This window comes from Mustela erminea, chromosome 6 (assembly GCF_009829155.1).
Source record: "Mustela erminea isolate mMusErm1 chromosome 6, mMusErm1.Pri, whole genome shotgun sequence".
In the NCBI taxonomy this organism is placed as follows: domain Eukaryota; kingdom Metazoa; phylum Chordata; class Mammalia; order Carnivora; family Mustelidae; genus Mustela; species Mustela erminea.
Window position 1 is genome coordinate 41,548,810 of NC_045619.1, and position 15,645 is coordinate 41,564,454.

At 34.2% G+C, this 15,645-nt stretch overlaps 1 protein-coding gene across 2 annotated transcripts in view; it reads right to left on the reverse strand.

Moving 5' to 3' along the window:
* Positions 1–2,705: 2,705 nt before the first annotated feature.
* ZDHHC17 (zinc finger DHHC-type palmitoyltransferase 17) overlaps positions 2,706–15,645 on the reverse strand; it is an 89,157-nt gene continuing 76,217 nt past the window's right edge. Inside the window, exons 12-17 of one of the 2 annotated variants that reach the window (XM_032346934.1) lie at positions 15,160–15,222; positions 12,392–12,485; positions 11,216–11,299; positions 9,596–9,753; positions 8,597–8,691; positions 2,706–5,585 (exon numbers count right to left, since the gene is read on the reverse strand). In XM_032346934.1, coding sequence (XP_032202825.1) covers positions 5,447–5,585; positions 8,597–8,691; positions 9,596–9,753; positions 11,216–11,299; positions 12,392–12,485; positions 15,160–15,222 — 633 coding nt within the window. In that variant the 3' untranslated portion in view covers positions 2,706–5,446. Of the gene's footprint in view, positions 5,586–7,410; positions 7,966–8,596; positions 8,692–9,595; positions 9,754–11,215; positions 11,300–12,391; positions 12,486–15,159; positions 15,223–15,645 lie in introns of those variants that run through there. The other variant, XM_032346933.1, reaches the window with a different exon arrangement.

Below are 15,645 nucleotides of genomic sequence, written 5' to 3' on the forward strand. Positions count from 1 at the left end.
ACACGTGTGTATATTTACATATATGTATATGTCACACCCATATATGTATATGTCACATCCTAGCAATATTGAAAGTTTTGGGAGCCTGTGGCTGAGGCTTTAACCTGAGAGCCTTCTATCAAATTAGTTATCCAAGGAACCACTAATATCTTAAGTTAAGGACAAGGAAATGTTGGTCTGGACCACTGGTACTCAAACTTACTAATCTCAGGACACCTTTACATGCTTAAATTATTGAGGACCCCCAAGGAGCTTTTGATTATGACAAATTACATCTGCCATTATTTCCCTATTAGAAATTAAAACAAAAACTTAAAAAAACATATTAACTCAGACTTCTACTTAAAGCAGAGTGAAAACAACAGGAGCCAAATTTACCCTCTCACTTGAAACAACAAAAACCACAAGTTACATTAAAAAAAAAAAGGTTTTTTAGGCACTGGACAACAGGCAACAAAGAACAGTTATGGGGAAAATGAGATCAGTCTTGGGATTAGCAAAGCTAACTGCTTTGGGAGTTTCCAGGCTGTAGCTTAAGTGCAAAGAGGGAGAACACAGGCAAGGCTGGAAGGTATTCTGAGTTGACTGAGCTGGGTCCAGAGGGATAAAGGCAACAGAGTTCAAGGGACTGGAGAGAGCTGCACAGAAAACTCCACAAACATGCAAACTACAACCCCCCCCACCCCCGTCCCTTTGCAAGTCTTCAGCTGAGTGCTGATAGTGCGTGCATATAACTATCCAAGACCAGACAAAAAAACCAACACAAAGATTGAGAACAAAGTCTGGTGCTCAGATGGAGCTGGGAACAGTGCCTGTTTACTCCCACTGGTGAGATGGGAAAACACGACTCATGGGGCTTTAGAGGGAGCACACAGGTCTTGCTTGCCCCAACAATGGGGAATTATTAACCCAAACTATAACACTGTTCTGGTCCTGTCTAACAAATCTTGCTTAGCAATAAAACCTGAAAGGATGGAAGCTTCTAAAGAACTCCATCCCAGAAAAAATTCTGCACTTTTTGTAGGAATACAAAAGAATCCACACCCACTTCACAGTATCTGGCAGCCAATCAAAAATTACTAGTCATGCTGAGAAGCAGGAAAATATGATCCATAATAATAAAAGATCAAAAGCAGCCCAAGCTGACCTATATGTGAAAACTGGCAGGTAAGGATATTAAAAGTTAATTGTAAGTATACTCCATATCTTCAAAAAAGTAGAGATACAGAAGATATAAAAAATGGTCTTAAACACTGTAGGTGAAAACTAGGTCCAAGATGAAAAATACACTGAATGGTATTGACAACAGACTAAACCATATGTGTGAAAAAAATCTAAGTGAACTTCAAGACATAAAAATGATCCAAGTAAACACGGGAAAGGAATTTAAAAGATGAACTCATAGTGGGCTGTAGGGCAATCCCAACTGGCCTAATATATGTGTAACTGGAGTTTCCTGAAGGGGGGGCAGGGTGGAGAAAAAATATTTGAAGACAATGACTGATAAATTTCCAAACTTGATGAAAAACTATAAACCTACAGATCCAAGCAGTACCAGCAGCAATGAGGCTTTCTGATGCTTTGTAAGGAAACAGTCCCTCTTTGAGTACTCGAAACACTGCTGCCTACTAAAAAGTATTTTTTAATCCAAATAAATGTCTAATCAATATTCTTGTAAAATTTCTCTGAGCAAAAAATTCATACTCAGAGGCAAAAAGTTTTCTAAAAGGCACATCTGGTTCCTAGAGTTTGTGACCTAGCTGACCTAGATCAAGGAACATTTTGAATATTCTACTTGGAGTTACAGACTTCTCTATTTTATACACCACATAAATATATTTAATAAATAACTCTTAAACCAACAACTTTATGGAACTGAAGATTTACTTTTTTTTTTTTGAAGATTTACTTTTTGACAAGAAGCTAAGACTAACTGTCCTGATATGTATCACTTGTTTCCAGTTATTTCTATAAACTCTTAGAACCAGATATCCTTATCATAGTACAATCTACCAAACTGGAAAGGGCTGGGGGAGCCAGACAAGTCAACGATGAGGAGGAGGAATGCACCTGCCATGAAAACTGATGACTTGCTGTAGAATTTGTTTCATTTTTACACTAGTTCAAAATATTGTTACTTGAGTTCTATACAGCTCTGGATGCATCACTTTAAATATCATAAAATAATTATGAAATGAGTATCAGTCCAATCTGAAAATATTTAATACCACTGGGTTCTCAAACCATAAACAATCCTGTGAACAGGCAGGAAAGAGGTCCTTCAAAAACTTTGCTTTTTAAATTCCCCACTGAAGCGGTCATGCACAGCTGAAGCAACCGAGATCAATGCTCACTAGGTTTCCTTTTCCAAAATTTTACTGGTGTCTTTAGACAATACTTATATTTAAAAACTTGGAGATTCATACAACCCCTGAGCAATTCTATGCATTCTATGGAATGCAAAATTCTTAAAAATTTATTCCTTTTATTTAAAAAGTATTAATCACATACATGTACATACACACGGAATTGGACATTTTGAAAGAATGCTACCACCACATTTTACTTTTGCTAATTTCTAGTCCTGCCGCTTGTCTGTTGACCCAAATATAAATACACAGAATAACCTTTTTATATCACAGGTACTACTACCAGTGTTTCATCAATTTCTTGAAGTGAACTGAGCAAAATAAACAAGCACACACTTAAGAGTCAATATTTATTCTGATTAATATTTTACAAAATTTTGACAGATTTAATTTATGTAAGGAGAGCTTATTTATTAAACACTTTACAGGTTTTTCTTTCCACAGAGTAACACGGTAAGTAGCAAAATAATACTTGGCACAGTTATAAATAAAATACGAAATAAAAATACCCATAGCTTAAGTATAATGATGCTGTTTTATGCCTATTAATATTTCAAATAAATTCCTGGGAACAACAAAAAATATGAAGAAAAAAAAGGAAGTAATTTATGTTCAGGGCTGAGAAATAAGTTCCTATTTGCTAACAGTATCCCATTAAGCTGATATGAACTATCCCCCAAAGGGTCACCTTCATACACAACTTTAGAACTGGGTTAAGCTGGTTCCACACATAAGACTTACAAAATAAGTAAACAGACGGTACAGTACACTGCTGCATAGTTGGCTCTCCACCATCTGACCATCTCTTAAGTTTTAAGATTTCACCAGTACTGTGAGATGGTTAGTACTAAAGCATTAACATTGCTAGTATGTTCCATGTACTTATAGATCTATAGTATTTTTTCTGTTTAACTGAAAGACATCTCTTTTGCACCGAAAAGAATATTGTACCACAAAGAAAGAACATGGTAACAACACTCTTATCCAAACTCTGAGAATACGACCATTGTATTCAACTGTTAATAAAAATGTATTCAATAAAAATTACAACTGAGTCTTTATGTGAAGTGGCTCAAAATACAAAAAATTAAAACAAATTCTAGCCTTTTATAAATAACTTCAAATTTAAAAATTATCTAAAATTTCCCCCAATTAGTAGTCAAAACTAGCAGAGACATTTGTAAAGTTAACCAATTTTTTACATTCTATGACAAAATGGCACAATGCTATTGCCACCCCACACCCATCTTTTCCCTTTTCAAAAATAAAGTACATATGCCAATTTTCTAATATTAAAACACTCAAATACACTAAAGGTAATCTTTCTGATGTGTGACTTATGGTCAAAGAAACTACTATATAAAAATGGTACTTGGAAATACTGAACATCAACTATATACAATTTTCACTGCTCCTCTTACTAAGGCAAGGGGCGGGTATACCACTAGATTGCTGAAATACCTGTAATCTGCATTTTACAGAGAATACTAATTTTACCAAGCATCAGACATGCAGTGAACTTGCAGGGTATAATGCCTATTAACAGCAATATTGAACATCACTAGAAGCTCATTAGTTATCTCCCTTTTCTTTTTGGTTGGATAAAATGAAATGAGCAGCTTTAAATACACAAACACATAGAGACACAAAGAGAAAACTATTTGATAAATTATTTATATACAGATACACAATCTTTACACTGGTCTAGGATCTGTCAGCAGTCTGACCACCCTTTTCCCACCCTCCCCCGAGCCCATTCCCTCTCACAGGTTTGCCACAGGTTGCTCGAACCACAGTTTGCTACAGCACTTAAGAGGACTAAACCAAGTCTCACTCTGTAAACAATATTTATGGAAGCAGTGACTAGTAGTTCACCGTGAGAGTATGGAAATGCTGCAACAAAAATTGATCAGTGCATCACATTAAACAATAAGAAAACCTTTCTGAAATTGTTTCAGACAGCTTAACAAATTTTAAAACATTCGGTATTGGTAAAATTGAAATAATCTTGAGGATTAAATTATTTGATAGGTCAGTTTTTAAAAACCAGAATATACCATTAGCTTTTCTTTTATTCACATGTGCTGTATGTACAGAGATCATGCTCCATCTTTAGCTAAACTCCATTATTTTGTCTACAATTTATTTTGCAGCTCAGAATTCTAGAAGTATATCCATTTATCTCTATTACTGAGAATTTTGCATTAACTTATTTGTTCTGCCTTGAAATTACCTCAACTCTTAAAAACTGGACTGTTTGCACATCAAATTAAATTCTAATTTATGCTTTACTGGATAGTATGTGCTAGTATACATTCTATGAGGTGTATCATGCACTTAGTAGGGCTTTTAAGTTTGAACAAAATAACATGACTTACTATACTCATGCAAGTGCTTTATTATCAGACCATAAAACCTCAGAGCAAGGTTACTACAAATTATTTCACTGAACTAGAAATATTATCAGCATTGCAACAGCTGATGGCAATAAAATATTATTAGCACATATTTTTGTGAACATTATTTTCTTGTGCCCTTGAAGACGTAATACAGCAGATCCCTAATAAAACCACATGATTTTTATCACAGTATTTACATGTACATTCTAAAATGTACATAATACTAGCCTGAATCAATTTAAGACAACTCTCCTGGAATTAAATGCAACAGTCATAGTAGATTGCATCATAAAATTTAGCTGTATACCACAAATTTAGTTTTAGCTAGAATCAAACATTTCTGATCAGTATACCATGTCTGTCAACAGAATAAGTTCATTCTTTATTCATGAAGAATGTTATGAGAACAAAACCAAAAAGTTGAGTATGTTGTGAATTCCCACATTAAGAACCATTAAAATTCCTTTTACGATCTTTATTCTTCCCAGAAGTGGCAGTGTGCTCTGTCCATGTTTACTTTTGTTAATAAAAGTGTTGAAAAAAAGACTAAAATTCACTGTTAGCCCTACATATAGCATGCTATTGTTCAAAAAATGTGGATTCGAGTGTGAGAGAGACACGGACAGACACAATTTTCAGGCACCACTCAGCAATATGCTTCATAGGATAAAGATGTTGCTACACGAGCTGGTACCCAGATCCTGATATTTGGTCATATTCTATCGTATACTGCCTGGTCCAGTCCACGATAACAGGACGAAAGAGGCCACAGCATCGAAATTCAAAGAAGTCTATAATATTCCTTACACATCCATGGCTAAAACACCCCCCAAACAAAAGGAAAAAGGAAAAGTCTATTAGTATAATAATTTAATATATGAGTTTAATATAATTTTGGTGTTTAAGGTATTTTTTTCTGAACTTAAAAACTTAGGTTACTTGCCAGAAAGAACCTGTTTATAACTCTATAAAATACACATGCATTCATGTTTCTTCACAGCTCTGCCAACAATAATTTTTCTTCTCTCTTTTGGTAATTTAATTGGGTGACACAATGATATTTTAAAGCTATTCAATTCTGCATTTCTTTCATTACTGTGTCATATGTAATTTTTGATAAAACCTTTCCTTGATGGGTGGCTCTTTGGCAAGGAGACAAACTATATCCAAAATTGAGAAAGTAAAACACAAAATAATTATAAATAGCATGTAGCTGGCAATGTATCTAAAAGTAACAATTTAAGAAAAAAAATATGTCAAGAATAAATTCAGGGAATTTTAGGACTTCAAGAACACTTCTGGAAAAGCTGTCACTGTTTTACATTTTATACAATAACTGTGCCTATGGGAGAATTCTCAAAATTACCCAACTGACTCCTTTATTTTTGCTTTTATTTAAAGGTCTGTATGCTTTCCAGAAGCATGGAATAATTAATAGCATTACAAAAGCTTGAAGGTTGTAGGCACGTTAGCAGCTTCAGTAAAACTCAAGTTTTAAATATTTCATATAATTAGGAAACTACTACTCCTCAGCATCAAACTGAATGTAAGATTAAATATATATATATATTTTGAAGGGGCGGGGGGTGGGTGGGAGGTCAGGGTACCAGGTGGTGGGTACTATAGAGTACACGGATTGCATGGAGCACTGGGTGTGGTACAAAAATAATGAATACTGTTATGCTGAAAATAAATTAAAAATAAATTAAAAAAAAATATATATATAGAAATACATATATATATATGAATGAATATATATATATATATATATGAATGAATATATATGAATCTCTTTGATAAATGGTTTTGGGAAAACTGGACAGCCAAGTGCAAAAAAATGAAACCGAACCACTACTCCACACCACACACAAAAACTGAAACTGGATTCAAGGCCTAAATGTAACATTCGAAACCAGAGCTGCTAGAAGAAAACATGTCGTAGGCTTCCTGACATGGGTGCTGGCAGTGAAATTTTTAATAAGTCACCAAAAGCAAAGGCAACAAATGCAAAAGAAACAACAAGTGAGACTGTATTAAAATAGCCTCTGTATAGCAAAAGAAACCATCAACAAAATGAAAAGGCAACCTACTGAATGGTAAAAAATTCATGCAGATCATATATCCAATAAGGGGATCAATATCCAAAATATATAAAAAACTCATAGAACTCAAAAAAATTCAATTAAAAAATGGGCAGAAGATCTGAATAGACATTTTTTCAAAGATACATAAAGGATACATAAAAAGATGCTCAGTATCACTAATCTTCAAGGAAATGCAAATCAAACTCACAATGAGATAGTACCTCGTACCTCTTAGAATGAATATTACTAAAAAGACAAAAAATAACTGGCTCTCTGCTCAGCAGAGAGCCTGCTTCCCTCTCTCTCTCTCTGCCTGCCTCTCCATCTACTTGGGATTTCTCTCTGTCAAATAAATAAATAAAATCTTTAAAAAAAAAAAATAAAAAATAAAAAGACAAAAAATAACAGATGTTGGTGAGGATGTGAAGAAAAGGGAATCCTTGTGCACTACTGGTAGGAGGGTAAATTGGTGCAGCCACTAGGAAAACAGTATGAAGTACTCAAAAAAAAAAAAAAAAAGATGGTACTACCATATTATCCAACAATTCCAATTGTGAATATTTATCAAAAAACAAAACAACAACAACAAAAAAACCCTCAAAAAACAAAAAGTGGAACAAACAGAAAAATCCACTCTAACTTGAAAAGACACATGCACTGCCATGTTCACTGCAGCACCATTTACAACAGCTAGGACATGGAAATGACCTAAAGACAAAGACCATATAATCTCATTTACATATGGAATCTAAACAAACAAACATAACCAAACTCACTGATACAGAGAATAGACTGGTGGTTGCCAGAGGCTGAGGGTGGGGTGTGGGCGAAATGGGTGATGGGAGTCAAAAAGTACAAACTTATAAAATTTATCCTTATAAAATTTAAACTTATAAAATTTATCCCCATGACTTCATGGGGATACAATGAACAGCACTGTGACTATTTTTTTTAATTCTATTTTTTCAGTGTGCATTTTGACTATTATTAACACTACTCTGTTGCATACTTGAAAGTTGCCAAGACACATCTAAAAAGTTCTCATCATAAGGAAAAAAATTCTGTGACGATGTTTGGTGACAAATGTTAATCGGACTTATTGTGTGGATCATTCTGCAATACACAAACATCAAATCATTATGTTGTACATCTAAAATTAATATAATGTTATATGTTGATTATACCTCAATTTAAAAAGGAAACATAAGTAAAACTGGGTATATAGAAATTTTTGTGTCATGAAGAGGGCAAATAAAATAACTCAAACTGAAAAGCTGCTTCCCGAGTCTAAAAAATTTCCCTAAACATGAATTTCAGTTATGATTAAAATATTATTAAAATATGATTTTAAAATCATATTTCAATTCTGTGTATACATTTATCAATGAAAATTTATAGAAACTTACAGCAATATTAAAGCTATATGCTAATGTATAATATGTTTATACTAAATGTTAGTAGTTCAATAGGTTTTGGATTGTGCAACTAAGAAAAAGAATGACACAAATTTATATACAGTTAATGTCATGAATTTTAAAGTAATAGTAAACTAACCAATGCTATATCTGGCAGGAATCTTAGAATTCAGTAGGATTTATAAGCTATTTTACACATTGCTAAGCACAAGAAATATTCCATTTTGTATCCTATTGACTTAAAGATGTATTTCTCTTTGATGTATTCACTAGATACTTGCTAAGTTATATGCCAAAAGAAAATATTAAATTTATAAACATGTACGTACTTGAATGGGCTTTCAATAGATGTTGTTGTGACTTTAAAGTGCTTGTATCTTCTGGCATTCATCCTTTCATTTGTAGTAATACCTAAACATGATATCTAGAGGTAAGAGAAAGCAAACTATTAACTCTCTTTGATATAAATTAAGTATTAATGTAAAATAAGTTAATTCTCAAGAAGACTAGGATAGAGAGAAAAATGAAGTTTGTTTTTGCTTTTCCAATGGGAGATCACCAAGCTAGTTTACATATCACTTTGACTCTTGTGAGAAGTAGCCAGTTAAACAAGAAAAATATTTAAAAAAACAGGTTATCTGGTATTGTGTTTGGGGAGAGATGGACACTATATGTACACAGACCACCTCTCCATCGGCCCCTTAAAAATTGAGCTTTTAGAAAAATCCTGAAATAAGAAAAGGTTCTTGAATAAACACTGGTATTTATAGGTAATAAAACGTTCCTAATAAACACAAAACTAATGGCATCATCGATCTAATCTCACACCTATATTCAACTGAATATATCTGAATCACGAACAATAGAAATAAGTTCTGTCAAAAGTAGCACTGAAAAGTCAGGGGCGCCCAGGTGGCTCAATCTGTTAACCATCTGCCTTCAGGTCAGGTCATGATCTCAGGATCCTGGGATGGTGCCCTGCTTTGGGCTTCCTGCTCAGCAGGAAGCCTGCTTCTTTGCTAATCCCTCTCCCTTTGCAGCTCCCCACTGCTTGTTCTGTCAAATAAATAAAATCCTTAAAATAAAAAAAGAAAATTCATAATGTAAGAACAGAAGAAGAAGGAAAGAAGGAAGGAAAGAGGGCAGTAGAAAGGAAAAAAAAAGGAAAAGTAAAGAAAGAATAAAGGAAGAGTAAGGAAAGTAAATTGAAAATTTTAAACCTTGAAAAGTAGAAGTGGTTAAAAAGAGAATGCATTATTATCTTTTGTAATAGGGAATGAAGTGTTAATTAAGTGTTAATGAAGAACCAACCATGTACATGCACATACCTGGTACATCTGACACATGAGTAACACAGCCACCCACATGAAATGAAAAACACTGTTCAGAAACATCCAAAACATCCAAGGTGAACATGTAGCAATTTGAGTAATATATGTCCAAAATCCATCCTTGGTGTAACTGGTCTCACAGTGGAGTCCCCAGTCTAAAATGAGAACAGAAGTTTCACGTTTACTCAGTAATCATCCAACCACTTCACAAAGGCATCTGCAGTTGGCACCACTTAGAAACCATGATCCAAATGTCTACATTTAACGGATGACTTTGAATGCAAATTTTTGTACTCCTAAATACCCCATAATTAGTAAAAAAATTAGTATATAATTAGTAAAAAAAAAAAAAAAACACACAGCAAAGACAGAAATGGAAAAAGCACCATCCAATCAAAAAAAAAAATACTACTGTACTTGAACAATACACAGTTTTTAGTTGTTTGGTACTGCACACATACAATAGTTAACATTACACCTTTCTACAGAGATGATATGTATATAAGTGAAATTGGGGGGGGGGGGGGCGGGGCATATAGCACAAGAAGACCAACTTGATGAAGGAGGACTTTTTCCAAAACAGAAATCTCTTCTTTTAGAGCTGCTGCCATTAAAAAAACTACTGTTGTTAGCAGGACCATGTTCTCCTCAGGTCTGTTGGGCCAGAAACTAAGTCAAGCCCTTTGACCAAATCTTTTTCTCTATTAATGTGTATGTGAGGAAGTAGACTGTTATTAGGGGAATAACAGACACTATTCTTAATATGACTAGGAAATCATCCTTCTACAACTTATTTTTAAGCCAGGATCTAATACATATTTATATGCTAAGTACACCAAGTCCTGAAGCATAGTAACTAATACCTTCATTTAAACTCTTCTCAAATCACATTCTCAATGCAATAAAAACCCATCATTACCCCTATACCCATTAAATGACCACTTATTCCTAAAAAAAGTATCTTCTAGGGGTGCCTGGGTAGCTTAGTCGTTAAGTATCTGCCTTCAGCTCAGGTCATGAGCCCAGGGTCCTGAGATCAAGCCCTGCATAGGACTCCCTGCTCATTGGGAAGCCTGCTTCTCCCTCTGCCTGCTGCTCCCCCTGCTTGTGCTACCTCTCTCCGTCTGTCAAATAAATAGAATCTTAAAAAAAAAAAAAGTATCTTCTAACCCCTTTTAATATTCTCTAATAGGCAATAGTTACACCTTACTTTTTGAAATATTTCTAGTTCTGCGTGAAGTTAACTGCATTTTCCCAGCGGTTTGGTACTAAAGAGCACCTAGCAAAGTCACAAAAATCTTTAAGTTACTAGAGTAAAGCAAGCACGTGATGTAAAAATGTGGGCGTCTTTCACCCAGAAGCATTTCAAAGACTATTAAACCAACATGTTTTTCAAAGGACACATATATTAAAACAGCTGATTATTCTGTTGCTTATACTGTATGTTGAATACATTTATAGTTCCACATCTGTTCTTCTCTTTATGGTTCATTGTAGTAAGGTGCCCCAAACCATAATTTTTAGTTAAAAGACTTGTCATTATCATATATTGTTAATATAGTAAGCAAAAGTATACAAACATTTGATTTCAGAAAGTAAAAAGCTACCTGTACTCACAAGAAATACAACCATAAATCATCCAGCAGATCATAAAAAGCAAGAAGAAGAGGTAGCCCATAAAGTATCTATGGTTGCCTGCACCTAAAGAACAAAAGAGAAGCAATTTTTTCAGCTAAGAAAAAACAACTGGAAATGTACCTTTTGGGGATGGGGGTAAAGGAATGCCATGAATGATACGATCTGGACAGTAACTACATACATTATTTATCTTATAAAATGTTCTTCAGGAAAATAAATATTTTAATAAAAGTCTTAAAATAAAGGCACCCAGGTGGCTCAGTTGGTTAAGCATCAAGCATCTGGCTTCAGCTCAGGTCATGACCCAGTCTGAAATCCCGTCTCAATCAGGCTCAGCCCCCTGCTCAGCAGGGGGAGGGGGCGGCACTACCTCTCCCTCTTCCCCACTACTTGTACACTCTCTCACTCTTGCTCTCTCTCAATTTAAAAATATTTTTTAAAATAAAGCTTAAAATAAGAATGATCATAACTACAAAGATGTGATGACAATAATGACGTTGATTCTGAAGTCAAGAGTCCCAATGAACCAAATGAACTACAATTTTGAGTTTTACCCTACTGTTTGCTTTGTAAGGTTTAAAATAACCAAATTTATCTTATTTTTATAAACTTTATAATCCAATTTTTAAAAGGTTTCTTCTCAACAATCACGCAACCTTTGCAATGTTTCCCTGCTTCACCTCATAAAAATCCAGGGCCATCTCTTAGACCACTTAGTTCACTTCCTCACACACCATTCCTGAACACTAAGGTATATACAGTTTTTATCTGTCATTCCTCTCTGCTTCTGTACACAAGAGCCTTCCAAATATTTCTACTGCTGTAACTTTCTCCAGTGTAACTAAAAAGCAATACTATCTGCATCCTTATCGATTTCACTATTATCCAATAAAGAAAATAAGAAAGAATAGGCACCAGAAAGAACTGATAAATATCAATCTTTTCCAGAGACTGGTTTTATAGCTTTTGCCCCCCTCTTTCTCACAACTGAGTTGCTGTTTGTCAATCAGAAGATTAACTGGGGGGCAGAGGGGAGCACGTCTATAATAAGAGTGTAGGAGTGAGTTTCTACCATCTACTTTAATGCTGTACTTCATAAGTTACCTACAATAACTTAAATGAACAATGCACTCAGGAATTATTAATAAAACTTACCTACACAGTTACCCACCCACGGGCAATGATGATCAAATTTTGCTATGCAGCGGTTGCACACACCACAATGTTTGGACCTCACTGGTTTCCGTATCTGTTAATAAGCATTTTAAAAGATTACGAAAGGCATTACACTGAAAAAAGGAAAGCTGAGCATTTATTTTCTCAAAATGCAATTATGAAGAAAACAAAACTGTATTTCCAAAGGCAAAAAACAAAAACCACTTCCGTATTGTTTAACGAGATGTCAAGTGCAACAACAAAGATAAAAAGGGTAAGGCCACTGTGGAATGTAAGAATGGGGTAGAACCATCACTTTATAAAAATAATTAAGGATCTAAGACCAATTTGCTGTTGCAATGAATGATACTATATTTAATTCACATCCCTCAAGTTTCTGAATAATAAAAACATCACTCTTCAGGCTTCTAAATAAAAGCTATTGTGTTAACGGTCATGACACTGGTTCTTATTTAACAAAATTAAACTGTTCCTTAGTAAAAGGAAGGCCAAATTAGAAACAAATAAAAGAAGCTTTTAAAATGCAAAATCATTAATAACATGTCTTCCCAAAGTTAACAAATCTAACCAAAACCAGTAAGTGTACACACATCTTTCTCTTTCAGTGGCTCCTGAGATCTCAGATAAAGGTACAACATCTCCTCTGCTCAACTCCATGACCCATCTAAGAAAGTACACCATGCTTACCAAGCTTAGGTAGTCCCTATTACTTCAAAAACATAAAATACATTCATTATTCAGCTCCTGACAGGCAATAAAGAATTCATGGTTATGATGCCTTATTGTTTTCGGTGAAATGTCTCACTCTGTATTACTCCGAATCAGCCAAATGAATAAAGAGCTCATTAGAACTCATTAGTGATCTTTGAAGGGCTGCTAGTCCTAAAACTGAGTACATGACAAGAGCTAGTTATTAAACCACGCCAGAAACAAAATTTATAATATCCTTCACTGGTCTTTCAATAAAAGCACTGCCATTTCTCCACCAGTTTGTATGAGGTTATGTATCATTCTGAGGCACTAAGAAAAAGCATCGGTTGACTATGCAGTCCTTACATGTACTAAAATGATCTGTGGACTCTTTAAAGAAAAGGCTCACTTATTCTTCACCACAGATATGAAACTACATCTATTTAGGAGAAAGAAGAAGGATGTATTAAACAAATTTTATCTCCGTTTCCAACACGCAGCTACATTTCCCCTTTGGGCAATACTTGCCAATGAATTCTAAACAAAGACGGACACGAGACTCCTGAACATGACAGGCTTCTCGTTCACTTACAGAGTAATTCATTTGTAGGAAATTCTGATTTTCCATGTGGCTTCTTGGGGACTTGTCCATTTATCAAAGGGAAGGATATTCATATAATGACAAATACCTCTGCCAATCTGAATTATTTTATAATAGGATATGCTCTTTTCTTTACACCTCCAAATCACCTATCCAGAAGTATCTGGCTTATAATAATATAATAAAACATTCATGCTAGAATGATACAAATAACCTTGTTCTTGCCCTCTGATACTTATTTAACAATGAAACTATACTGAGTGACTCTATAAAGAGTTTGCCACATGGCAAACATCAGCAATGCATACTTGGCTTTGTGGAATGGAATATGTCCCAAGAACACCAGAATATAAAAATGTTCTGAACATTAAGGTGCTAATCCTGTAAACTAGCCACTGTAAAGCACAGAAACAAAACCCTTTTTAAAGAATGCTTGAAAATACAAAAGAATCCAGTCAACACCTTAAAGTTGCTACCAAAAGTAAAGCAGTATACATTTTGAATATTCAAAATTGTAACTGTTTGGTCAAGGAATGTTAGGTGGAACAACTTAAACAATCTGTAGAGTCAGAGCTCCATTTCAAATAATTTCCATAATCCCAAATGTTTCCATAATCCCAAACTAAGTCAATTCTCTTGTTATTTACGTGTCAAGACATTAGTTCAGTGACAGTATATAACTTAAAGGTATAAAAGGATTGAGTTTCAGGTATGATTTAGGGATTAGGAAAACATGATTTAACTACTGTGGCAAAGTTGATATTTTTCTCAAGAACTAATTATAAAAATTAACAAAATAATTAAGACACAAAACTATTATTCTATAGAAATTTGAGATCTATAATAATACAGTGTATTACTATACCTGATTCCGTAAGTAAATGCTGTTAAATTTCATTTATATCTTTCTTTATGACCTCGTTGAAGATGACAACTTTTAATATCAATGACAAAATAATGCTCAAAGTTCCATAAATCCCCCAAGACAAAGAGATAACTATTCAAACGGAACCATCTTAGAAGCCACGCTGTCTTATCTAACAGATTTTCCCACTGACTTCTAAATATAAGAATAAATGTTTTCTTAAAATATCTAGAAAAACAGTATTAGGGAAGCATAATAAACCTCCGATTTTTAAAAAATTTTATTAATTAATTTTTTCTTTGCTGAGTTACATTAAGGAAGAAAAAGAGATTAAGGAGGAATACAAATGAATGGTACCCCAAATCAGAAGTACAGTCAAGGTTTACCATTAGGGGGAACAAGCACATTGGGAAGAGACATTTTTTTACCATCTTTCTCCTTACACTATGGTCTAAAAGGAATGTCACAGCAGGGACAGAGGCGACACGAAATGCGCTCTACAGAACAAACTATTCTCCTTGTTCCCCACCCCTTCTATGCTATGCTGCTGCTATGAGAAGAAGAGAGAAAGAGTAAAGAAAAAAATACTACCAAACAGGTACTGCAGAATATACTGAGGTCCAGACTTCCTGTCTCTGCAAGTTCAACTATTGTCTGTGAATTAAAAATATATATATTTTATTCAAAACTGAACAAAGTTCACCAACTACAGTGCCATCAATATGAATCAATAAACATGATGTTCTCATTTTTATTTAACCAATGTTTTCTGCTCAAAATAAAATCTTTTATTAATTTACTTCTGCTATTTCATTATAATATGAATATAGAAATTTTCTTTCTTGGGTCTATGGAAAATGCAACTCTGAACTTAGGGGAATACTCCTCTGAGAATAAAACTAAGCCACCTACCCTAAGAAATGTTCTGTTTAGGTTTTGAAGACTAAGACATGAAAATAAACTTAAGTTCAGTAAAGAACTGAATCTTCAGAACTGGATTATGTAGGACTAAGAAAACCTTACCGAACCCATTAGCAGTAATGTCTGAAGAATACTGTAAATGTAAGGGTAGCAATC